The 26,717-nt window shown below is 35.3% G+C and overlaps 3 protein-coding genes and 2 long non-coding RNA genes across 6 annotated transcripts; 3 read left to right on the top strand and 2 right to left on the bottom strand.

The window, feature by feature from the left end:
- Positions 1–7,939: 7,939 nt before the first annotated feature.
- Positions 7,940–9,407, bottom strand: LOC106376410. Its single transcript, XR_001275509.3, has 5 exons — positions 9,201–9,407; positions 9,085–9,117; positions 8,822–8,998; positions 8,562–8,624; positions 7,940–8,411 (listed from the first exon to the last, which is right to left on the bottom strand). It is a non-coding gene; the product is annotated as an uncharacterized LOC106376410 (long non-coding RNA).
- A 624-nt stretch (positions 9,408–10,031) lies between these two features.
- On the top strand, positions 10,032–12,530 carry LOC106373425. The gene is made up of 10 exons (XM_048767389.1): positions 10,032–10,275; positions 10,357–10,630; positions 10,704–10,794; positions 10,972–11,096; positions 11,169–11,250; positions 11,321–11,438; positions 11,523–11,686; positions 11,766–11,880; positions 11,970–12,116; positions 12,190–12,530. Exons 4-8 carry the CDS (start codon positions 10,988–10,990, stop codon positions 11,839–11,841), a joined length of 549 nt encoding a protein of 182 aa, XP_048623346.1. The 5' UTR covers positions 10,032–10,275; positions 10,357–10,630; positions 10,704–10,794; positions 10,972–10,987; the 3' UTR covers positions 11,842–11,880; positions 11,970–12,116; positions 12,190–12,530.
- A 3,040-nt stretch (positions 12,531–15,570) lies between these two features.
- LOC106374615 lies at positions 15,571–20,404 on the top strand. 2 transcript variants are annotated; one of them, XM_013814605.3, is made up of 9 exons: positions 15,571–16,480; positions 16,575–16,828; positions 16,929–17,019; positions 17,090–17,137; positions 17,215–17,299; positions 17,399–17,556; positions 17,640–17,754; positions 17,823–17,975; positions 18,055–20,404. In XM_013814605.3, exons 2-9 carry the CDS (start codon positions 16,804–16,806, stop codon positions 18,178–18,180), a joined length of 801 nt encoding a protein of 266 aa, XP_013670059.1. In that variant the 5' UTR covers positions 15,571–16,480; positions 16,575–16,803; the 3' UTR covers positions 18,181–20,404. The 2 variants fall into 2 exon arrangements, with proteins under 2 accessions (XP_013670059.1, XP_048623345.1); XM_048767388.1 differs by lacking the exons at positions 15,571–16,480; positions 16,575–16,828 and having other exon boundaries at positions 16,939–17,137.
- Positions 19,490–20,688, top strand: LOC125592730. The gene is made up of 2 exons (XM_048768111.1): positions 19,490–19,619; positions 19,841–20,688. Exons 1-2 carry the CDS (start codon positions 19,490–19,492, stop codon positions 20,686–20,688), a joined length of 978 nt encoding a protein of 325 aa, XP_048624068.1.
- Positions 20,689–24,174: 3,486 nt separating this feature from the next.
- LOC125592367 lies at positions 24,175–26,417 on the bottom strand. Its single transcript, XR_007328266.1, has 3 exons — positions 25,229–26,417; positions 24,478–24,685; positions 24,175–24,391 (listed from the first exon to the last, which is right to left on the bottom strand). It is a non-coding gene; the product is annotated as an uncharacterized LOC125592367 (long non-coding RNA).
- Between the last annotated feature and the right edge of the window lie 300 nt (positions 26,418–26,717).

The raw sequence follows: 26,717 nt of genomic DNA, 5'->3' as shown, positions 1-26,717 counted from the left end.
ATGTAAAATTGCATAATTATATGTCATATGTATTTTAGAAATTATTTTTAAACTTTATTCCTAAAATTTGCAACATATTATATTTTCTTAGTAGTTACCTAACATAATTAGTCAAGAAAAATATTTGTATCCAAAAAATCTGACTCGGAATCGAACCAAAAATCAAAGTCTCATAATCTATTAGATTTGGCATATATACTCGAATGGTTCTTAAGTGTTATATCCGAAAACCAATATCAAATCCAACACGCACAGAAAACCGAACAAAAGTTTTGAAAAATATTTGAAAAATATTTTTTTAATATATTTTGTTAAATATATATGTAAATGGGTTAATAAGGTCTTCATTAAACATTTAATAAATATTTTTAATTGAATAACCTATGTAAAATCCGTTAAGCTAAAACCCGTAGAATATATTTTTATAAATAATACTTCCATAATAATATCAACTGATCATGTTCCTAATTTAATAGAATAGATAGATTAAATAATTTAATTTTCTTATAAAAAACTATTTATATTTCTTGTTTATCTGAATTGATTCATGATTTTTTATTGTATTGGTCTAAATTTTAATCGGTTTTGAAAACTATATATTATTAAGTTATATATATTTGCTATGATTTTTACTCATGGGCTGTTGGTAGTTGTATATCATGATAATAACAAATATTTATAATTATATATTATAAAGCTAACGCTGACAAAAAAATATTATTAAGCTAATAAATATTATTTATTTTTGTCTAAAACTAACACAAATTATTAAAAGTGGGATTGTTTTTGGGTTGTATAGGTATTTCTATTAATGATTTGTATGTGGAATAGTTGATCATCATCAAAGGGATATTTCATGAAGTCTATATAATCACGTATAAGTTTCATACTAATAAATAATATTATACCTCTCAATTTTTAATAGTATGAGGTAAATTACGGTTAGTTTAAAAAAAACGAATATTACGGTTGCATAAAATTCGTTGTTAGTGGAAGTGGTTAATTTAGATGCAGTTATAAAATATGTTACTTGGACCAAACATTTATCAATTGGACATGTTGCTATTTTAATAGAATAGATAAGTCTCAGAGACATGTGAAAACAATTCATCCGTGCTCCTATTAACATGAAAACCTTCCTACTTTCCTCCTTCCATAGTACAAACCAAAAAAGGAAGATAATTGTGATTCCACCAAAAAAAATATCATGAACAATTTGGTAGCAGCCTACAAATCATTAGTCAAAGAGCTTTTGAAGCGGCTGTTTACAAGCTTTCCACAGCTGTTAAATCTCCAGATGGTCTTTCATTTGCTGCGATGGCACCTCCACCAAACAATGATCAAAGCGAGAGTAGCTTATAATATATTTAAAAATTACTAATTTATTTAAATTTACAATTATAATAAGATTATTCAAATTAAAAAAAAAAGATTTTTGCCAGTATATAATAAATAACAAAATATGCAATGCTAACAGAGCCGAGGTTGATGCTTTGTTTACGTAAGTGACATGCTACTATGTGAACATGCACTCATGCAAATATGCAATAACGTAAAAATATTTCAATATGCAAAAGACCCGTCAACGCTGCCTTTATTATATTGAATCATAGTAGCCGAAAATGCAAGAGATAAACAAAGTTTAAAATAGGGAAAACATAAGAATGTAGCAATTCTGAAAGTGACGAAAACTAAGTGGGGTTGACGGTTTGATCGACTTGAAACTATTCACTCACGGTAATGTTTGCAGCCTTTTTCTTTGTCTACAAGTCTGAGGATTTTCTTCATCAACTCCCATAGCTATCTTCGTAGCAACAACCGTGTAGCTGACTGCTGCTGTTGCTTGTCCACCTTCTTTGTCAATGACTGGAGTTTGGTTGCTGCTGCTACTCTGAGATGCAGTTGTACATATGTTAGTTAAAAAATGTTTATCAATACTTACATTTTCTATCTAAAAAAATGTTTGTTAGTATTATGCTAATTTTCTAAAAGTAGTATATATCTAGTTGACTAATTTTAAATGTTTTTTTGTTAGTTTAATTTATTTTATATGGACTTTAAAATATATGTGATTTTATTTCAAAATCACATTCTTTCTTAAAGGAATATTAGAAAATTCCTTTTATACATTGTAAATTGTTTAGATGATTTTTTTGTTACTTTTACTATTTTATCATTATGTTACTATTTTATTTTTGTATAAAATGTATTTTACAAATGTATTCTGATGTTTTATACCATTTATATTCTGTAGTATTATTTTTTAATGATTGAATTATATACTTATTGTTTTGTTTATGGAGAAAATATCATTTAAATCATCAACTTTCAAAATCTGGTTGAAATAAAGCAACAACTTTTCCGTGAACCTAAAAAACATTCAACTTTTGTTGACAAGCTACTTTGATCATAAACTTCTGTGCCATATTTTTTTAGTCATGTACGTAGTTAGTCAACAGTTATAGTTAAGTAACAGTAGACCTAAAATGCTTTTAGAGTTGATTTTTTTTGGTAAAAAAATATAAATCAATATTTTTCTAAAAAAATGAAGGTTAACTTTTGTAATAAATAATTTAGTAACTAAAACATTTTATAAATATGAATACTGAATAAATAAAAGTCTAATTTTCATTACTTTCTTCAAAATAAATATATATAATTTTCATTTATATTGTAATATAGTTAGTTTGATATATCATTAGTTAAGTAATCATCAAAAAGTTTTATAATATTTACGACAATTATGTAACTTTTTGTAACTATTTATATTGTCTTAACTGGATTATTTTTCACAATTTTATTGTCAAAATTTTGATTTTTTGTAAGATGTTAATATTTGTTTATTCTCAGAAAATTAATAGTAGAGGGATTTTACATAATTCCATTGATGTAGCAACATTTTGGATCTTAACCGTTTTTGGTAAAACTTATTTTCGTGCTGAAATGCAAAAGGAATCTGATAACACATTTATAGAAACTATATAAAATATATTTTGAATATCTGTATAATAAACATAAAGAATCATGAAGAATACATCTATCGATATAATTTAAATATTAATGTTATAGTTGTTAAAAATATAGTTAAAGATATTTAAAATCAGATATTTAAAAAAAAAGGTTGCTTTTTATTTGTGCCAAAAAATCATCAACTTTAAATGTCATTTTAGACCTGTTTAAAAGTTAACTATTGATAGATCTAAAATGGTATGGTCAACAAAAGTTTATGGTCAAAATGGCTTATCAAAAGAAATTGAATATATTTTTTGATTCACAAAAAATTAGTGTTTTATTTCAACCAAATTTGAAAATTGATGATTTAAATGACATTTTTCCCTTTGTTTATGCAAACTATATATACACGTTGCCACCATCCTACCAATCACACACGCCATGTGCGCCGCGAGCATCCCGAGCCAAAGTCCCTGGAACCCGAACCCAAACCAAAACGCCATAATCATCTCAATCGGTATGGGTATCGCAAGAAGGAGCAACTTCTTCCCTTCTCTCAAACTATCTTCATAAGACTCCTCTAAAACCTCCTCGTCGCTACTTTGCTTCTCTTCCAAGAAAGCGATGTAGATGACGAGAAAGACGACAAGGTTGAAATTTGACAAGACACCACTCAAGGCGATACCTTTTATACCAAACCCGAGATACTGCACGAGGAGAAACGTGATGGGTAAGTTGGAGAATATTCGCGATCGCTGTGCAGATTGATAAAGGCAGAGTCTTTGACTGGATCTTGAGATAAGCTCTCAGTGGGTGTAAGAAAGATTCAACGAGGAGATCAGGAACAGAGTAAAGCAGAAAGATGTGAGCTTCAGCCGCGAGATCCTCGTCCTGTTTCAACATTTCAAGGATTTTCTTGGTCTTAATCCAAAGAAGTGAAACAGGGAGAGATGTTAAGAGGAGGAGGATGAGTCCTCGCTGGATTGTAGCTCGGATTGCACGGAACGCTGGAAAGCAGATTGATTCGACGCCCATGGTTAAACCGGAGAAGAGAGAGTAACAGGTTATGTTGGCGAAATCAAGTGCGAGGGAGCCGCCGGCGAGAGTGGAGCGACCGAGACCGCCGAGGAAATACAGAGAGACGTAGTAGCGGAAGTAGAGGAGGAGACCTGGGAAGAACAATGGGAGAGAGATTCGTTTAGGAAGAGATGAAGATGAATAGAGAAAGTGAAGAGAAGAGGATTTTGGTGTGTGCCAGATATGAGCCTTTGTTGTGTTTATATAGATGACGACGAAGAGAAGAGGATTGTGTTCACACGTCCACTTTTTCTAGTTTGGTTATAAAAATTATTATTATTATTAGGACCGATGGATTGAATCATACACAATTTGTAAAGAAATTATCTTCAACTGCAAGAGTTCATTCGTGTTCCAAATTCACAATGTTCATTAGCTATCATCTCTTCCCTAGAATCGTTGTGTGATAATCAAAGAAGAAAGTTACGGTAAGGAATAAACTGTAGTTAAAGAGAAAATATGCAGCAAGGCATAATTTGCTTCTTATATTTTTTGTAGGGTTTGTTTCATGCGTGTCTACTGGTACATCAAAACAAAATCTTCCAATCCGAGAAAGTGATCATTTAGTTATTGTTATAGACGTTTGTGTTGTTGACTGATGGTTTTTGTTTTTGTTTAAATCATACCGGGAATTTGCTATTGATTGTTGTTGATTTTATTATAAAATGTTTTTTCGAAAGCATACGATTCTAAAGTGATTTATTTTTTTATTAAAAAAAATAGATATTAATATACTTGTAAACATTGCAATTGGATAGTTTGGTAATTTCATTTAGGAATAAGTGTAGTTTTCCAAAATAGATATAAAGTGATATGAATTTCAAAATAAAATCTCTTATGAATGTATTTTTCCAAATTTTTCCATAAATAAACTGGACACGATATATTGTAATTTTTTATCATCTACATTATAACATCCATTTTCATATATATATTTTGTACTATTTTACATTTATACCTTATGATAGTTTATGGCGCTGGAACGCAATCCCTTTGACTGAGTCCAATGCATGTTGGACGAAACTACCTTCATATTATTATGAGTTTTTTTTTTTGCTAAAACTCATATTATTATGAGTTTATCTTAGGCCTAGGCGTTCGGATCTTCGGATCGGGTTCGGACCGGTTCTTTTCGGATCCGAGTTTTTTCGGGTCTTAAATATTTAGACTCAATAGGTACTTAGAAATTTTCGATTCGGGTTCGGGTCGGTTCTTCTCGGGTCCGGATCGGTTCGGGTCTATAATTAAAATACTCATAAATACCCGTAATTTTTCGGGTCCATATCGGATCCGGGTCGGGTTCGGATATTTAGGATCTGAAAAGGACATGATATACCCAATTCCATCAACTTTAGTTGAATATTTGTCATATATATCTAAAATTTTACAAAACAGCTTAAATGAAACTATTAATAATTAAAATAAAACATTTTAAAACTCTAAATTTTACATTTTAAAGCTTTATATTACTTAAAAAATGTTAAAAAATAATAACAAATGTTTTTCACAAAAGATATTAATTTCAACTAAATCATAAAATAATATATATAAAATAGAACACAAAAACATCATAGTTTTAGATATACATGTTTTTAAGTCGGGTACAAATCAGTTCTTATCGGGTTGGGTCTATTCGGGTCGGTTCTTTTTGGATCCGGATCTATTCGGGTCGGTTTCTTTTCGGTTTCGGTTCTTTCGGGTAAAAAAATTTAGACCCAAAAAATACTTGTACATTTTCGGTCCGGTTCTAGGTCAGGTATTTTTGGGTCGGTTCCGGTTCAGATCTTCGGTTCCAGGTTAAAATGCCCATGCCTAGTTTATCTCTTGTTTCTTCATTTATTTGTTTTATGAAAACTGATAATATATAAATAAATAAACTGGACACGATATATTGTAATTTTTTATCATCTACATTTTCATATATATATTTTGTACAATTTTACATTTATACCTATATATCGTCTTGTGTTATGACTCTCGGAATGCTAGACGACGAATGTGTCACACTACTGTTTTTTTTTTTTATCTTAAACAAAATAAATGAATTTAAAAGAAACAGAAGTCAACTATCTCAGCCGGTCAAAAATTAAAAAGAAAATTAGAAAAAAAAAACTCTATATGAGTCTATAAATGTTTGTTGTCAACAAAAAAAAAACACTTTAAATTATTTGTCACATTAATAATTTGTCTAATATTTTTGTCTCATTAACATTATAATTACTGTTAATATGATTATACCCTTAATTTTTTAAAAAATAAACTTAATTAAAATATATAATATTTGTTTTTGGCTTTTTAATATAATTTTGTAAGTAAAAAAAGGTAATTACAAAAAGGGAAAACAACAAGGTAAACCTAATATTTCATGGCCAATTTGGCTAGAAAACCATGAAAGAAAAGATTATTAGGAATCCATGCAAAAAATAAGTTAATTAGCTAGTCGGATAGAAGAAGATAAGCAGCATTGCCAGCCCAGAATATCCGGTGGCCTAAACCAAAATAAAAAAATGTGGCCATTAATTTATTTTCAGAAATTTTGAATTTTGTTTATCATTACTATACTTTTATTTTATATAGGAAAATGTATTGTATTAAAACCAAATTTATGTTATCTTTTAAATCAAACAAATATAACAGTTTAGTTGTGATTGCTGTAAATTTAACCTGGATTTTTGGTAAGTTATTTTACAATTATATAAAGAATCAAGAAAATCATAAAAATATAAGAAAAATGCATTACTATATGTGTTTGAAATATAAAATATGACTCTCTTATACTATGATAAGTTAGATGACAATAAATGATAGTTAAAATGATATAATATATATATATATATATATATATACACGTGATTATTAGCTATAAAAAAAGACAGTAGGAAAGATGATAAGTTAGACAATAAGTGATAGTTAAAATGCTATATATATACACACGTGATTATTAGCTATATAAAAAAGGACACTAGGAAAGTACGAGAGAAAGGAAAATGACTAAATATTCTTTACTATCAATTATATCTAACTAGGTCCGTGCGGGCGGGACGTGATTTTTAAAATAATTTCAATAGTTGGAACATATGTTTAATAAACAGTATTTGTGTTATCTTTTATATTTTTTCTACATTTGTTTCTTGAGTTATCTTTTGATTCAATTTGGAATATGAAAAGTAGATGATAATGTTTTGATTGTAATGGTGTTGTGAGTTGTCTGTGTTTGTTCGAGATGACAGAATTTTTTGTTTCTGTAGAATATTAATGGAAGCGATGGACATGTTTTTTTTTATGGTTACGTATAATTGTTTTTAATATTAATATACTTAGCCTTTCATGTTTCTCTTCCTAAACAGAAACCTGGTAGGAGGAATAAAGTCATGAAGGAGTAATAATGTTTTCATCACTTCGATCTTGTCTTCTTGTGTGAATTGGTGGAATTTGCTTTGTAGAAGTTAAGAGTCCTTAGTTTACAAAAAAAAAAAAAAAAAGTTAAAAGTCCTCATTTTGTGACGTACTTGTTTCACTGAGGTCTTTGGGATGATGCAGAACCCGTGGTTTATGGAATTTGTTGTTGCTATCAACCGTTTTAGTTTTTCTAGTTAGTTGAACACCATATGAATTTGGAAATCTGGATATTGAATTATTTGTGTGTTTGGCACTGTTTGTGAATCGTATTTGTGACTTAGTGCGTGAAAATAGAGCAACGATCTGTTGTTAATAGTGATTCTTACTAATATGAACGTGAATCACCGGAAGCGTCAGGATTGATAAACCATGAAAAATCCCATTGTGTGTGATATACAATCACTGTCGTATGAATGTGTTTGCTTAGTTTTTGTCCATGTTCTTTTAAAAACTGGTGTATTTAATAATCACTATCAAATGTTAAAATTCTCAAAAAGAAGCAAATAAGTTGTTAAAAATAAACTCTCTTCTCGTTTCAAAAATATAGTTTTGAAGATCTATGTAGTCAAATACATATTAGCGCTCAAATTCTATCAACAAAAAACAGGGAAAATGAAAAACATAAAGATTAATATGCCTGCACTAAATTAACATATAGCTTAGTGTGGCCAGCTGAAAAGTATCATAAGCACCATCTATGTAGCTTATGCGGGCATCAAGACCTAGGTCTTGTCACCATAAACATGTAATTTTGATCAACCTCAGATACATAATGTGAAGGGGACAGATGAATCAAGAACATAACCTTAAGTTAGTCTAGTGGCCCGTGGACATGAATTGAATATGCAAGAAAAATAAAATGTGAAACAACTTTCTGAACAAAGAACACCATGAATTCCTCAGTAGTGTGTTGATGAAATTACTCAGTAGTATTTGTACTACATGAATTCAGCCGCACAAAAAACACCATGAATTCCTGAACACTTGAGAAAGCCAAGAGACATCAATTAAACAGTGTATTTAAACTTGATTTACAAAGAAAACTAAGCTAGGAATTACAAAGTACATGCTCATGGAGCTCTGTTCGCAACGGATTCATAGCTAAAAATGTGTAGTACAGAGTACACACTTACATTAATTATTTCTTCAGTCTTCAAATCTTTCCGGTCAAATAGCCAAATATGGATTCGAAGTTTCTGCGTGACAAATACAAACCAGAAGATAAATCAGAAAACCCCTAAAACTCAAGTTATGGAGCTGCCACGAAACCACCAGAAAATAAAGCAATTTTTTTTGTTTTGAAAAAAAAACATAGCAAAATTCAATAAAAAAAAAACAGAGAAAGTAGTCATAACAACACATATGAAGAAGAAAAATATCCAAGGAAATATACGATTGGCTGGATCATAATCCTCTGGGATTTGGTAGTTCCATGGCTGTCGAGATTTTTAGATCTCTCTAAAGCTTTTGGAAAGTTGTGGAGATAGCAGAGAGATGAGTAGCAGAGAGATGTGGAGATAGCAAAAAGTTATGATTAGAGATATATCATGGTCGCTTGCTTCATGGTCGACTGAAACATGATTAGAGATATATCAGTATCAAGAAACATGGAGAAGATCCAGAAACACAAATATGAAAATCTGGAAACTAACTTACATTCACATCTGACCCAGATCGGAGAAAAAAACCCTAGTATTAGCCATGTTGAAAGTGATGAGTATGAGATTTTAGTGTTACGAAGATAAGATGAGATCAAAGGAAAGACTAATTACACATATTTATACGGAGATCGCCGCATATCATATCGAAACGTAGCATTGAAGAAGACGTAGTGGGAGAGCGAATCAATGTGATTAATCACGAAGCTTTTACGCAAAACGTTTCAGATGGTGGAAGAATCGGAAAAGTTTTATGGTCACCGTAACAGGAGAAGGGAGACAATCTTCTTCGTTTAGGGTTAGAGGCACTTCTCTTCGCGTCGGGCCTGAAGTCTGACCAAGTCCTTAAGCCCAGTAACGTAAAACGACAGAAGCCCACAACACCAAGACTTAATGAAACGCAGAGCATCATTTACCTGACACGTGTCGCCGTATCCTGCGTCGATTTATCTACCTGATGCTGAGGTGGCGGGCTGAGAGGAGAGAAAACCCTTTTTTATAGTAATATATAGATAGATAGATAGATAGATAGATGAGATCCTATTGAAAGAAGACGCCAAGAAAGTATGAGAAAAAGAAAAATACTAAATATTTAATCAACATTATAATAGGACACTTTCAAGGCTCCTTAAGGTGTCCACGTGTGCACTTAGTGGGTCCCACCTTATTATTTTTTTCCCAAACCGCGTGGGCTAAATGAAATGGGCTTCGTGTTTGTTCATAGCTATTGAATGGGCTTAAGGGTTGCTCCTGCGTTTTGGTGAGAAGAAAGACCGACCCCTTGCCTTCTTCCAGATCCTTCACCTATGGTCGATTCCTCTTCGGTCTTATCGGATTAACTCGATCTTTATGGCTGTCTTAAGTTCTTCGGACGACAAAACGTCAACCTCTAACGCATCCACAAGACCATATATATAGATTCTTCATGAAATCAGGTATCGCCCTCCTCGCTACTTTTTTTCCTCCCCTTTGTCATCCTGTTTCTGAATTCGTAACGATAATGGCTTCACCCGCAACTCCAGTCGTTAACGCCGCCGCCGCCGCCGTCGGCAACCCCACGTTCGACTCTCTTCGTCTCGGAAGATCTGCTCAATCTGTTGTTGGTCGACTCATCCGGTTTTGGGATTCCCGGAACATTAGCAAGAATGGAGAGTTTATGGGGATAACAATTCTACTCCTCGATGAATTAGTAAGGATTGTTTCTGATCCAACTTTTTGCTTTTCGGATTGTTGTAATGAAAGACTATTAATCTTCTTTTATTTCTTACAGGACTCGGTGATTCACGGTTTCATTCCAGCTAATCGGGCCAACCATTACCGGTCCTCTTTGAAAACCGGTTCTATTGTCAGATTGGACCGTTTTGACGTGGCAAGGGTGGCTCACACGTATAAGATTACTGAGCATCAGTACGTCATCCGGTTCATTCCTTCAACGCGTGTTGTTGAGGTCCAAACGGACACCCCTGTGATCAAGTTGGACAAGTTTATGGTTAGGCGTTAAGAACAGCTTCAAGTGCTTGCGAACACCAGTTTAGAGCTACCAGGTCCTTTTTTTTCTCCGCGCTACTTTTAATTTCATCATAATGTTGATTGCTAAAGTAATTTTCTGATTCGCAGATGTTGTTGGTGAGATAAGATCTGTGCAGGGGTCCGATCTCAGAAACCAAACAGCCACAAGCAGGGTTGTTGTCCGCCTATTAATTGAACCGTACGTTGTTTTAGACATCCACTTAAACTTTTGTTATAGTCTCAAATTGTGTAGTCTGTTGGTCCACTTGAACTTTCGTTATAGTCTCAAATTGTGTAGTCTGTTGGTAGGAATTATAACTGTTTGGTTTTGTTTATATGTGTAGTTGAAACCGTATCCTTATTGTTTTCATAACAGGAACGTGACCGTGTTCATGTCTTTATGGGATGAGGCTGCATCAGCTTTTAGGGGTCTCTTGAAAGCTGGGGATAAATCACAGTCCGTGATGCTGGTGACCACAGTTAATCCTAAACTCTTTGGAGGTAAGAATCATCTGGTTTCTAATCCATATAATGTTTTTATATATTTTCCTCACAAGTTTATTCTCTGTTCAGGGAATCTGTATCTCAATTCCACACAAGGGACTAGGTTCTTCTTTGACACCAGTATCTCTGAAATAGCAGAGTTTGTTAGCAGGTAAGATAATCAAACTTAAATAGTAGCAAAATCTCAGCACGTCTTAATCATAACAACATGTTATATCCAGCATTGGATCTACACCACCTGAAGATTATACATGTGTCGACACGCTTGAAGGAGTCAAGAAGAAGGAGCTTGTGTCAATAGGGGATCTCAACACATTCATCTCGAACTCTAACGAACAGGTTGTTGTCTGCCTTTGTTTACTCCAATATATATATTCACTATTTTTTATACTTTCAATTGACTAAAATATTACTTGTGGGCAGACCCAAGAAGCTGATTTCCTCTGCAAAGCCCAGATTGTTGGTGTCATTCAGAAAAATGGGTGGTTCTTTGTGTCTTGCACTGGTTGCCACAAAAAATTGGAAAAACGTGGGACGTCATTGGACTGCAGCAGATGTGCAACTTCTGACGTGACTGGTGTTGTTAGGTAACTTTGTCTAGTCTTTAACATTTGGTTAAGCGGTTTCATGTAAATATCCATTTACCAGTCCATTACTCAACGTAAGGTTCCGCGTTGAGCTTGCTGTTGATGATGGCAAAGATAGCGCAACGTTTGTTGTCTTCGATAAGGAGATGAACTAGCTCACCAAACAGGAAGCTGCTGTGCTTGCCCTGGATGAGGTATCTCCTTCTTCCCTGGAACCATTTTGGTTTCTGTACGCATTTAGTGTAAGTCAATATAACTTGCGATAACTGGCCGCTTGCTGCAGGTTTCAAACGGTGGAGAGGAGTATCTCCCAAGTTGTCTTGAAGAGCTAGCCGGGAAGGAGTTTGTGTTTCAGATCCGTGTAACACCTTTCAACTTCACTCCCAATCACCGTACCTTCACCGTTGCCACCATCTCTGAAGATATCGAGGTTGTCTAATTTAGCTTATCACTATCTTTACTGACTGGACTCTTTTTAAAAATATCACTTTCATGTATCTCAGGCACACTCTGAGAACAGTGGAGTTGACACAGGATTGGAAGCTTCGTCTTCGGGCCCGTCTGTTTTGGGAGTCAAGATGAGTGAAGAACGTGCATCAGGCAATCATCCAGGGAATGCAGACGCTCAGCAGAAACGCAAGCGTGGCCGTGAGTAATTGGGAAAACATATTCCTACAAACCCGTCATCAGTCTTATTTGTCTTTTTTAAAAAAACTTCTACTAGCTATGCTTCTCATTATGAGCTTTGATCTCTGTCGTTATCGTTTTGATTTCCATGGATATTTTCTTCTTTTCTGGATTATTAATGAATCTTTGACGGGTTAAATTTGATTCATAAACCTAAGAGTACTGTTTCTTTAAAAAAATTGATTTAATATAGAGAAAATTGGCGGTAAATCAGCCGGAATATGCTTAGTATGGATACATGAATCCGTTAGTTTGATGAAAGTTATATTTAATCTAGATTGCTACACCATGGATGCACACTTTTACGGTAACTTAATGCACTAAATAATTAATAAATCTTCACCATTAATATTATAGGTATAAGTATTTCTATAATAAGCATGTAAAGTAAACACTCCCATTACGTTGAAAAGGTCCACACAACATTTCCAAAACTTTCATGCAAAAATAAATTTACGACTCATTATATTAACTTATTTCTTTCGAATAGTTAACCAACACTCAGATATGGCCTTTTCATTTGGACCTGAAAAACCGACCCAGCACTGACCCCCAAGAATCCAACCACTACAAGAAAACATCGGTATTCTGACGGATATTCCGACGGAAAATGAAATCCTCAGAATTTCCCGAGAAAATTCCGAGGAAGCCCAAATTTTGGGTTTCCTCGGAATTTCCTCGGAATATACTGACGGAATTCCGAGGAAACATTAATCCGTCGGTATATTCCGAGGAAATTCCGAGGAGAAATGTGTTCCTCACAAAATTCCGAGGAAATTCCGACGAACAAGTGATCGATCGATGCGTTTTTGGACATATACCCATCGATCGATCACATTGTTACGCTTTGGTCCATCTTAGTGATCGATCGATGCGTTTTTGGACATAAATCCATCGATCGATGCGTTTATAAAAAAATATTCGAGATTTTGAAACCCAAAACAGTAGTTCCTCGGAATTTCCTCGGAATATTCCGAGGAAATTCCGAGGAACACTTGATATCCTAGATCGATCGATGGGATAATCTCATCGATCGATCACATTGTTACGCTTTGTTCCATCTTAGTGATTGATCGATGCGTTTTTGGACATAAATCCATCGATCGATGCGTTTATAAAAAAACATTCGAGATTTTGAAACCCAAAACAGTAGTTTCTCGGAATTTCCTCGGAATATTCCGAGGGAATTCCGAGGAAACCCTTTTCTTCCTCGGAATTCCGTCGGAATATTCCGAGGAAATTCCGAGGAACAATATAAATTAATAAAAATATATGCACAGGATATTCTTTTTCCTCGAATTAATGAAAATATTCCGAGGAAATTCCGACGGATATTTAAGTGGCCGTCAGAATTTCCTCGGAATATTTTCATTTAACCGGGCAAACAAGCCGCCAAATATTTCGCGAAAATTGAAATTGAAAATACTGAGGGAATTCCGACGGAAAATATCCGTCAGACCGAAGGCTTTATAAACTCGAACCGCATCTTCTTCCCCATTTCTCTCTTCTTCCTCTCCGGCGATCTCTCTCTCCTTCCGGCGTTCTCCACCTTCTCTCGCGACGATCTCTCCGGCGAATCCTTTCCATTCCCTTACAAATCATGTAAGGACCCTATCCCACTCTCTTAGGTCCTATTTGTTAGGTTTTTAAGTAGATTTGATGATTTTAGAAGTTTTTTGATAGATTTTTGTTAGGGTGATTGGGTAGGATTGTGATTTGTTGTGTAATAGGTTTAGAATTGTGATTTGGTTGTGTTGAATTGATTTAGAACTTGTTTTATAAATTGTTTATTATTTTTGTATTTACAAAAAGTTTTTTCTATATAAATTCGATTTTACAAAACGTTTTTGTATATAAATTCGATTTTTGGATTTATAAAAGATGATTTCATATTTATAAAAATATTTATCTTTATTAAAACTAATTTTGTATTTATAAAACATTTTTTTTTATTTATAAACACTATTTTTTTATTTTTGTATTTATAAAAACTATTTTTAAATATACAAAACGTTCTTTGTATATAAATTCGATTTTTGGATTTATAAAAGATGATTTCATATTTTAAAATTAATTTTGTATTTATAAAACATTTTTTGATTTATAAACACTATTTTATTATTTTTTTGTATTTATAAAAACTATTTTGTATTTATAAAAAGATGATTTCATATCTATAAAAATATTTATATTTATTAAAACTAATTTTGTATTTATAAAACATTTTTTTGATTTATAAACACTATTTTATTATTTTTTGTATTTATAAAATGATGATTTCATATTTATAAAAATATTTATATTTATTAAAACTAATTTTGTATTTATAAAACATTTTTTGATTTATAAACACTATTTTATTATTTTTTGTATTTATAAAAACTATTTTGTATTTATAAAAAGATGATTTCATATTTATAAAAATATTTATATTTATTAAAACTAATTTTGTATTTATAAAACATTTTTTTTATTTATAAAAACTATTTTATTATTTTTTGTATTTTAAATATGTTTTCTATTTCAATTTTAATTTTATATTTTCGAATTTCAATTTAAAAAAATAAATTTATAATTTTTTTTTTTAATTTTGGAAATATTCCGAGGAAGTGTATCCCTCGGAATATTCCGACGACATCTTCCTCGGAATATTCCGAGGAATTTCCGACGAAAAAAGTCCTCGGAATATTCCGAGGAAATGAATTTCCTCGGAATTCCGTCGGAAATTTCCGAGGGATTCCGTCGGAAATTTCCGAGGGATTTCCGAGGAAAGATGAATTTCCGAGGAGTTATTTCCGAGGACTTTTTTCGTCGGTATGTCGTCGGAATAGCGTTATTCCGACGACAGACCGACGATTTTTTCCCTCTGTATGCCGCTGTTTTCTTGTAGTGAACCCGGAACCGAAACTAAAATTAACAAATACTGTTGGTCCAAATTTCTTTTCACAACAGAACCAGACCTGAAACTACCGAACCGAATAGACATAGCCCCCGAAAAATAAATATTAATAGATCCAACCTAGAAAAAACAGTTATGTAACCGATTTAAATACATGTGTATCCAAAACTATAGTTTTAAAGAAATATGAGGCTTTCAAATTTTAATTTAAATATTTTTAACATGTTTTAATTTAATTATTCATAATTTATTAAAAAGATATTTGGTTCAATTTAACAAATATATGTTTCAAATCAATATAATAGAGTTGAATATGTCATGTCGTTTTCAGACATTAGATATCCGAATCCGACTGGGGACAATATGAATCCTAAAATATTATGGATATTTAGTCGGTATTTTATTTATAGAACGAATCAGCCCTAAAATATTACGGGTATTTTGTTGGTATTTTAATTATAGAACCAACCAACCAGTATTGATAAATTTTTAATTGAAATATCTATTAATAATATCTTCTCATAGTTTACGACTTCCATAGGCAAACTCTGCTGTTTCAACGTTTAACAAATTAGGTTTTCATTCAACTTCTCCTCTTCTTCTTCTTCTTCTTCTTCTTTTTTTTTTTGATAATCCAGGGGTTCTCCGTTTCGCGGGTCATTCCCCTGGGTCCGGTCAGACAGCGGTCCACTTCACCCGGGAGGGCTTTACCTGAGCTGGATCGAACCCAGTACCGCTTTGGTGTCCAGAAGAGGCAGGGTAGTTTCCGCATGGAGAGGGAATCGAATCCGGATGGTAGTTGCCACCACAGGCCCGTCCTGCCACTTGGACTACCTCGTCCCGACTCTTAAAATTTTTAAACTTTATCTCCCAATCGATCCGTATACTTGCGTTCACTATCGTCATAAATCCCACAATAAAATCTAAATTCATTTCAAACAATTCAAACCTCAACTCTCCATCTCCCGTATCAGAAAATGAAACCGTCAGTTGAACTGGAACTATATAAATTAGAGAATTATAAGAGGAAGATCAACCTACTAACTTGCGAAATGGCTTCGTCTGCTACTATCGATTCTCAACAACCTCTTCCTCACTCCCACTTCGCTGCGCATCGTCTGGGTAGATCTTCTCAATCTATCCATGCCCGCCTGCTCCGTTTTTGGGACTCCTTCAAGGGAATCACTTTGCTTTTCCTTGATGAGAAGGTATACTAATCTTCCCCAACAAGCTTTGTACATCGATATCGGTTTTGTTAAACTTTAGAAGTACTTGAGTTTAACTCATCATAAAATTCTTTAGGATTCTATGATCAACGGCATCATTCCTGCTGAACAGGCCAATCACTACCGTCGATCCTTACAAGAAGGTGACATCTACAGAGTTGCCCACTTTGAAGTTGGAATATGCCCACATATGTACAAGAGTACAGAGCATACCTTCCTAATCCGATTCCTCCAAGAAACAACGATTGATCCAATCATCAACAATTGTCCTCATATCAGCCTACAAAAATTCATGGTTCGCAACTATGAACAACTCCAGATCCTTGCCTGGTATGTTTCCAACAAATTTCATACTTAACTCTTCTAACATTCCTTCTGAATATATTATAAACTAAAAACTAAACAACTTAAGCTTTTCATCTAATTTCAGATGTTGTTGGTCAAATCCAAACGGTCAAAGGTTATGACCTTCACAACGCTGAAGTCATTTCCCCACTTCTCATACGTCTTCGCATTGCCCCGTATGTACACTGTACACTCATATCTCTTAATTTGTATACTATTACTTATGCTCATATCCCCAGCAACCAGGTGTTTTTTCAGCCCCACTCTCCAAGCCATCACAGACTTTACTATGAGGTACAATTTCCCTTTTTTATGATTTAAACTATGTTTGATGTGTGCCTAATTAAACAATCACACCATTTCTATTCCAGCTTGGACGACAACACGGAGAACGCTACCTGGCCCCTTAGCTCAATTGGAGATCTCAGCTACTTCCTCTCCAATCCTACCGACCAGGTTAATCATATATACATGCTTACAACATAGTCATAAAATCTCTACCCCCTTCAAATTATAATATAGGCTTAAATATCTTTCTTCTTGCTGGAGACACAGGAACCTTATTTTGTCTGCAAAGCCCGGATAGTTGACGTCTTAGGCCAACATGGCTGGTACTACGTCTGTTGCACTCAGTGCAGCAAAGAAATGGTGAAATCAGCTGCCTCCCTCCGCTGTGACCAATGTGGTAACACCAATGACACCGGCGTTGTTAGGTAATAATTTTAAATCCTCAGTTTTTAAAAATAAAAGTCAAGATCTCCGGCATTAAGATCAGTCATATTAACGTTAATCACAGGTATCGTGTTGAATTGTTGGTTGATGATGGGAATAATTATGCAACTTTTGTGGTGTTCGATAAGGAGATGCTCGAGATGACTAATCAACATGCAGCTACTCTCTTTCTGAGCGAGGTTTTATTTTCCTCACCCAAACATTTGTGAGAGCTATTACAGTCGCTGAAATCTGTTTTGTACTACAGGTCAATGTTGGTCTTGACGACAAACTCCCGCAATGCGTATCAGGACTTGAAGGGCAAACTTTTGTTTTTCATATACGTGTCAAGCCATGCAACTCCACCCAGAACTACAGTCCCTTTACTGTTTCTGCTATCAGTCACAATATTGACACCAAGGTATGAGACTATATATATACTTACCGAACTGTCTTCATCTCACTCGATTATTTAAAGTCACATCTATACTTCTCTCCAGGATTTCAACATCAAGGAAAGCCCCTGTGTTGATCTTAGATGTGATGAACCATCCACTCCCCCTCCAGCCAACAACACGTTAACAGCTGAGGTGCAAGAAGGTGAACGCAGCTGCTCCCGTGAGTGAATGCTTGAAAGCAACCAAAAGCGTCAGCCCAACTATGCCTCCAAGTCTTTCTCAGTTTTAATATTACTATGCATTTCAAGTTTAACTCTTTGCAACCTCTTACTTGCAACGTTCTTTTAAGAACTCATTTCATTAATGTACCTCATTAGAGGATAACATTTTCATCATTTTAATTGCTTTAAGGGGGTGACGTATTATATACAATCGCTGTTCAAAAAAATTCTTAAAATTTCTTCTAACTTCTTCTAAGTTTAAAAAATTAACCAAAAAAATTTACAACCCCATCACCAATTTCAACTTTAACCACTCAAGTTCTTCTAGGTGACACATAACAAACTTCAACTAATTATTAGGATTGTTCATATATTGAGAAGCTTCACTAATTACTTAATCAAATAACGGATTCGTTTAAGTTATTAAAATAAAACAATTGAATACCATTGAAAAACCAAGATTCGTATCATTGGTTCTTTCTGTATTAAGAATCCGCTTTGTTTTGTGTTTCCTTATTGCAATAAATAAAAAATGCAAATAGAGTTGCTAAAATAACAAAAATGGTGATAGCATCTGTTTTAAAACAGTTTCGACCTACCACCTCTGCGTTGGTTCCAGTACCACCTTTAAAAATTCAAGCTAGGTCTTTAATATGATTTCAAGCTATTAAATTAAAGAGCAAATAATAATACCCTTACGGTGCTGAAGACCTAAACTGATGAAACAACAACATTGAAACTCATAAAATTATGTAATCTCCGGAAACGTGTTCTACACGTTAAACAATTAGATAATCAAACTATAACTGAAGCAAAACGTTGTCGTTTAAGTCAACAGAATACAAAATTAAACTTCCCCCAAAATCACGTGAACCTGATAACACAATTGGCTGCGTAAACAATCCCTCTCTATCTTGAAGTTTATTTATTAAGTTGACCACAGTCGAATAGATTTGTTTTAATTAATTGAAGGCCCACAAGTACACCCAATATTAAGCTATAAATCTTGAAGATCAACATACATAGGTTCTGAAGATTGCTGTAAGTAAAAATTTTAATTCCACAAGATAATTGCTACAATAACTGAATCTCAAACGTCATTTTATCATCTCATAATATTTTCTACACCATACATCATGATATTAATCATCTGATAACGTAAAAACACCAAAGTTAAAACAAAAGACGTGCTCTCACCGACAACCAAACGTTACGTAATCAAACACTTCAAAAGAAAACTAAATTAAAGCTCCTACTAAACTTCTGGAATACAAAGTAGCTTCTATATTTTCACAACGAATTCAAAGTAGTTTAAGATGCGAAAAAGGAAATCATCCCAGGGAACATCACCTGAGTGGAACAAACGTCACAAAGAAAACACACCGCTCGGATCAGCCACAGCTTCGATAATCACTGGTTCCTCCAGCGAGCTTCCAAACCGTAAAGGTCAGCTCCACCCATAAACTCACACTTAAAAAAACTACGGCTAACATCTACAACACCTGCAGCTGCCCAGAAAAGAGCAAGGGAAATGCGGCGAGCAATAATCCTATCAAAAAAAACAATCCCAAAACAACCAAGTAAGTAAGGAGATATTCCACCATAGAAACCTTCTATGTATAATCGAAATTTCTTTTACTGATTTCAACCAACGTCTGTTAACGTAGGACCCAGTCTCCGCTCAAAGGGAAAGAGGTCACAGTCTCAGGAACCCGCATCTAATGGAATCCTCGAATGCCCCTTCTGTCATGCTCTGGTTTGGGAAAAAGAAAAGAAAGGGACAAGAGGTCCAAACAGGACACCACTATTCTCAATATGCTGTCAACAAGGTAGAGTGAAACTCAAACCAGAGACAGAAGCTCCTCCTGCGTTGAAATCACTGCTCTTCACCTCCACCCATTTCCAACATGATATTCGAACTTATAACTCCATCCTCGCATTCACCTCTATGGGAGCCCAGATTGATCACTCTGTAATGCACAAGACGGGGCCTTTTACTCTAAGAATCCATGGTCAAAATGCCCACAGGATCGGCTCTTTGGTTCCTCAACCAGGACGACGTCCACAGTTCAGTCAGCTCTACATTGTTGATACGGCTAATGAGGTTCAGAATAGACTTTCAATTGTCAAGCGCACAGGCAAAACAGGTCAACTGGATCCTAATATTGTGAAACTGCTGATAGAAACAATGGACGCTCATAACTGCCATACTAAGATATTCAGAAAAGCAAGAGACATACATGAAACTGACAGTTGCCAAGATTTCAGTATAAGACTAATAGGCCAGTCAAAACGTAATCGTCAGTATGATATGCCTCAAGCGGATGAGATAGCAGGCCTTATCGTTGGTGACTTTACACAGGATATGGGCGAGAGAGATGTAGTTGTCCAACACAAATCATCAGGACTGCAGCATATAAGTGATATGCACCCACTCTTCATGACTTTGCAATATCCAATTCTGTTCCCGTACGGACCTTGGTTCAAAATGGCGCATGGCGAGGTGAGGCGATGAGTGTCTCGCTTCTCGACTTGCGCCATGGCGACACAAAGCGAGCGCTTTGTGTGTGAAGGCAAAAACTATAGTGCAAAAATATAGGTATATATAGAATACAAGTTTAGAACCAAAGTGCAAAACAGAGTACTTATTAGTGAACAAAAAGATCAGGAGAAACATCAAACATCAAAGTCGTGAAATAGAGAGAAGAACAATAGCACATGGAACCCTAACTTTAAACTTAGGTTACGGTATATAAGACTAACTTAGGGTTTGAAAAGAGCTTTTATGTGACGCTAAAGATGTGTTACAAATCTAACTCGGTTTAGCAGTTTAAATTTGGCAAACCAATTCGGTTTGACTTAAAATCAATTAAGGCGTTGCTTTAGGAGCCTTAGGTTTAGTAAGAAAGCGTAGAAAGCGCTCGCTTTGTGTAAGTCGCCACGCCTTGAGGTGCTGAGGCGATGAAGACATCGCCAGACCTCGCCTAGCGCCATGGCGCCAAAAGCGAGCGCTTTTTTAAACCAAGGTACGGACAGATAGGATTCAACGAGAACATACCTGTCACGAATACTGATGGAAACACAAGGAGAAGGGAATACATCACAAAGAGAGAATATTTTGCATACCAGCTGCAAACTCGCTTGGCGGAAGGCATGGTTATTGTGAGATCCAAAAGATTACTCCACCAGTATATCGTTGACGCTTACACATCCATAGAGCAAGAGAGGTTGCGGTGGTTCAGATTGAACCAGAAGAAGATCAGAGCAGACCTATATAACAATGTACAAGATGCTGTCATGAAAGGGGATACGGACGCAAAATCAATAGGAAAGCGAGTCATATTACCCGCAAGTTTTACAAGCCCACGTTATATGGCTGAAAAGTATCATGATGCGATGGCAATATGTCGGTGGTATGGGAATCCCGACTTATTCATCACCATTACAACCAATCCTAAATGGGATGAGACATCTGACCACCTTAAAATGTATGGCTCTGATGACCCTAATGATCGCCCAGACTTAGAAGCTAGGGTGTTCAAGATGAAGCTTGATGAGTTGATTTCAGATTTCAACAAAGGCATTTTCTTTCCCCGTCCCAAAGCAGGTATCATTCTGCAAAAACATTTGTTTTATTATTACACCAAATCAATTCACTCACCTTATAATTTCACTATACAAACTAACCATATCTGAACAAACATATCTGACCTGTTATTTTTTAAAACTCAGTTGTCTACACAATTGAGTTTCAGAAGAGAGGGTTGCCACATGCTCACATACTTCTATGGCTTGACGGTGACTTCAGAAATCCAACAGCATCAGATATTGACAAAATCATCTCAGCAGAACTCCCAGACAAAGAAAAAGATCCAGAGGCTTATGGTCTGGTGGAGCAACACATGATGCACGACCCCTGTGGGGAAGACAGAAAAGCATCGCCGTGCATGGAGGATGGTGTTTGCAGTAAAAAATTTCCCCGCAGCTACGTTTCACACACTCAAGTTAATGAGTCCGGCTACATCTTATACAGGCGACGGTAGACAGAACAGTTTGTTTACAAGGGAAACATCAAGCTTGACAATCAATTTGTTGTTCCCCACAATCTCCAGATCCTGAAAAAATACAAGGCACATGTCAATGTTGAATGGTGCAACAAATCAAGCGCAATCAAATACCTGTTCAAGTACATTACAAAGGGTGTTGATAGATCATGCTTCAGGTTCCAAAAAAACCAAGACCAGTCTACTCAGTCGGAGACAAACAAAAAAGAAAAGCCGACCAATGAGATAGATAATTATTTAGACGGGAGGTACCTTTCAGCATGTGAATCGATGTGGAGAATATTTGAGTTTTCTATTCACCACCACACCCCAGCGGTACAGAAAATGCCAGTACACCTCCCTGGAGAACAGACGGCTATATTTGAAGAAGATGAGGACCTTGGGAATGTCGAGAACCGGTACCTACATGGCAGAACTATGTTAACAGAGTGGTTTGAAATGAACAGACTCTACGAAGAAGTCAGGAAATTAAAGTACATTGAGATACTACTTATGTTTGTCTAGGATAGTTCAAACAAGATCTACACAAAAAGAAAGCAGAAAGGGACCATTGGACGGATTGTAAACATTAACCCAGCAGCTGGTGATAAATATTACTTGCGCATTTTGGTCAGCGTAGTACGAGGCCCTACATGCTATGACGATTTATATTCAGTGGGTGACATCAAATACAATACCTTTCAAGAAGCCTGCTATGCAAGAGGCTTGCTCGGCACAGACAAGGACTGGCATGACTCGATGTCAGAAGCATCTCAATTCTCATCGCCAAGATCTCTTCGCTACATGTTCGTACTAATCCTCGTCTTCTGTCAGGTCTCAGAACCAAAAAAACTATGGGACCATTCTTGGCAGGACATGGCAGAAGATGTTCTCATGCAGCAGCGACGTCTACTTCGTTTCCCAGACCTCCAGCTATCCCCCAATGAACTACAACAGTACACACTTATTGAAATAGAATGCTTGCTACAAAACTTCGAGAAGTCGTTAACTGAATTTACGGGGATGCCACTTCCAAACAAAGCTGTTATGGACCAAATCAAACATAAAGCTATGGCGAGGCACGACCAGTTTGACATAGCTGAGGAGGCCATTATCCACGAGAAGCTTTTTGACAAACTCAACCATCAACAACGGGCAGTATATGATGCAGTCATCAAGTCTGTTTTTCAGAAGGAAGGCAGGTTATTCTTCCTCTATGGAGCAGGAGGTACAGGAAAGACATTCCTATACCGAGCCATCATAGCAGCTTTGCGATCAAGCAGCAAGAAAGTCATACCAGTCGCTTCCTCAGCAATTGCCGCTCTTCTACTGCCTGGTGGTCGCACAGCACACTCCAGGTTTAATATTCCACTTAAGCTTTTTGAAGATACTTATTGTGAAGTGAAAGCTGGAACAATCCTCGCCAACTTCCTCAACGAATCAGACCTCATCATCTGGGACGAAGCTCCAATGGCACATCGCCACACGTTTGAAGCTGTTGATCGTACTCTAAGGGACATTTTAGCAGTCACAGATAAAACAGCGTTGACAAAACCTTTTGGTGGCAAAACAGTACTTCTGGGAGGTGATTTCCGCCAGATTTTGCCAGTTATTCCCCAAGGTACAAGACAAGATACAGTCAACGCCGCTCTCAATCGATCGCACCTCTGGAACAACTGCGAAATTTTTCTCCTAACGCAAAACATGCGTGTAAAACCAGAAGAAAAAGCTTTTGCGGACTGGATTCTTGAGGTCGGTGATGGCAGAGCAGCAAAGGAACCTCAGATCCTCGACGACTGTGCCCAACCAGAAGATCAAATTCTCATAGACAAAACTATCCTTCTGCCTATAACCTCCACTCCTTTGGAGACTCTATGTTCTTCTGCCTTTCCAGATTTTGCAAACGACCACAAGGATCTGTACAAAATCAGAGAGACTGCCATATTAACACCAAGGAATGTCACAGTTGATGAAATCAACACTTATTTGGTATCAAAAGTTCCTGGAGAAGAGAAGGAGTACTTGAGTGCAGACAGCTTTGCGGAGGAAGAGCAACATTCAGGAGACTTAGATATGACATACCTGGTGGAATATCTAAACTCATTGGAGTTTCCAGGTCTACCGGCGCATAAACTACGTCTGAAAGTGGGTGTCCCAGTCATGCTCCTGCATAATCTGAACCAAAAAGAAGGCTTATGTAACGGCACAAGACTAATAGTGACACACTTGGGGGAAAAGGTTATTAAGACAGAAATGCTCACATCAACCACCAAGAGAGATCCTATTCTGCTACCACGGATCATATTGTCACCACCAGAATCCAACCATCCATTCACCTTGAAGCGACGCCAGTTTCCGATAAGGGTCTGTTATGCGATGACAATAAATAAAAGTCAAGGACAGACTTTGTCACACGTCTCTCTATACTTGCCTAAACCAGTCTTCAGCCATGGTCAGCTATACGTGGCACTGTCAAGAGTTACAACACCCAAAGGACTCAAAATTTTAGACTTGAGCAGAGATGGCGATGAGAGTAGAACGATATCTAACATAGTCTACAGAGAAGCCTACAACGGACTGCCTCAATCTACCGGTATGTTATCTTCTATCTCCACCTATGCGTTAGGCGTCTCCTTATGCTTTCCAATATTATATAAAACACTTACGTTCGAAGCAAATCAGATTAACTAACACAACCTCAAATCTTAAGTCAGACAATCAGATATTCAGTTTAAACGTACGTTTTCACTTTGGTTCATCAAAGATGACAAACTAAAGGTTCATCTCAATATGTCTACATCCTCCATATCTATCAAGATAAAAACATTCAGAAAGAAAATTAAAGAGTTTAAGAATCACTGAGAAACTAACATGAAAAAACAAATTTGAGAACGGCACAGACAGCACGAATTGTGCAGCCAAAACTTAATAAAGTACAGCGTTTTAGGGTCCCGTTATACTTTTGTTGTTTCTCTATTAAAATTAGTGGAAAAAAAAACCAAAAATTCAAACCTTCTCTGTTGCAGGTTCAGACGATGACGAAACATCAAAGGTTGATGCCGACTCTGCCTAAGCTAATGTGAACAAATTCTTCTTCAATTACGCTTTAGAACAATTGCCGTAACCCAAACTCACCGCCTTAAACGCCAATCAGGACAGGAATCGCAGGCAACGGTGAAGCTCCCCCGACGACGGAGGAAAAAAGACGACCTAAGGGATTTTTTTAAGTATCAGAACAAATGTAAATTCAAGGCCCACCACAATTCGAGCCCAACATTTTTAAACCCAATCCGTTTTTTGGACGACCAAATATGCTTTGATATGTTGAGCATACAAACATTTAAGGAAACAACATTATATTTTCCCAAACAGAACTAACCTACAAAAAAATAGTTATATAACTATTTAATTAAGTAAATTTCATAAATTAATACTGTATTATATAAAAAAACCATTTAGTTGACCCACTTGATTATTTATCCTCTCACCACAAATTAATTAACTATATAATTAAATTATTTTAACAATTACTAAACTTTATGTCAACAATTTACAACCGTTATGTTTTCAGGTCCATATAATTTTTCATTTATTTATTTTTCAATGTTACCACCTTTTACAACATCCAATTACAAATGATAACCTCATTGGTGTAATAAAAAACTATTAAAGAAAACAAATTTCTAATATAATATCATTAAACGCAATCTTGAAATAATAGATCAAACAGTGATTGTAAATATATTAAGCATAATCTTCTGAAACAGTAACAAAGCAGCATAATAAAATAAATAAATTAATAACAGTCCATTTACTCCAAATATTTAACGCCAATGAATAAATGAACCATATAAACAAACGTCAAAAAGTAAACAACAAAAAAAAAAAACACACCAACCATCTATAAAACATATCTATGACACCCTACCTTCAACAAACACTACAAGAATGAATAACAATCCATTTCTTTCTCATCACTTCACCCACCGAACAATATCTTCAAGAGCAAATCCACAACGAACACTCCAAGTCTATATCCACAGACCAACGATACAACAATCCGTCATCAATTTCCAAGTTCGATCTTTCATTGACAATCATGGTAATTTCAACGATTCAACAATTGAGACGATGGAATTCATGTTAACATACCATGTCATTCATCATCCCAACCCAAAAATGTGTTCATCTACAACGTATCCGGCCCCGCGCTTGCACGGGGACTATGCCTCTAGTCTATTAAATTAGAGACTTATTTGAAAATTACCTTGGCATGTTTTAAATTTGAGCTTATTAAAGAATGTTGCGACTAAACACTTCATATACCATTATACTTATTTTATGAACAATTAATTTATTCTATCTTAATCATCGGGTACATCAAACGACTTAACCAATTTGAACTTTCCTTATCAGATCTAACCTGGTTAGGCCTGGGCGTTCGGATACCCGTTGGCATTCGGATCGGGTTTTTCGGGTTTTTGGATTTTCGGGTTTATGC

Source organism: Brassica napus, chromosome C9 (assembly GCF_020379485.1).
Source record: "Brassica napus cultivar Da-Ae chromosome C9, Da-Ae, whole genome shotgun sequence".
Classification (NCBI taxonomy): Eukaryota; Viridiplantae; Streptophyta; class Magnoliopsida; order Brassicales; family Brassicaceae; genus Brassica; species Brassica napus.
Note: the sequence above shows the minus strand (reverse complement) of the source record. Positions and strands in the feature narration are given on the sequence as shown.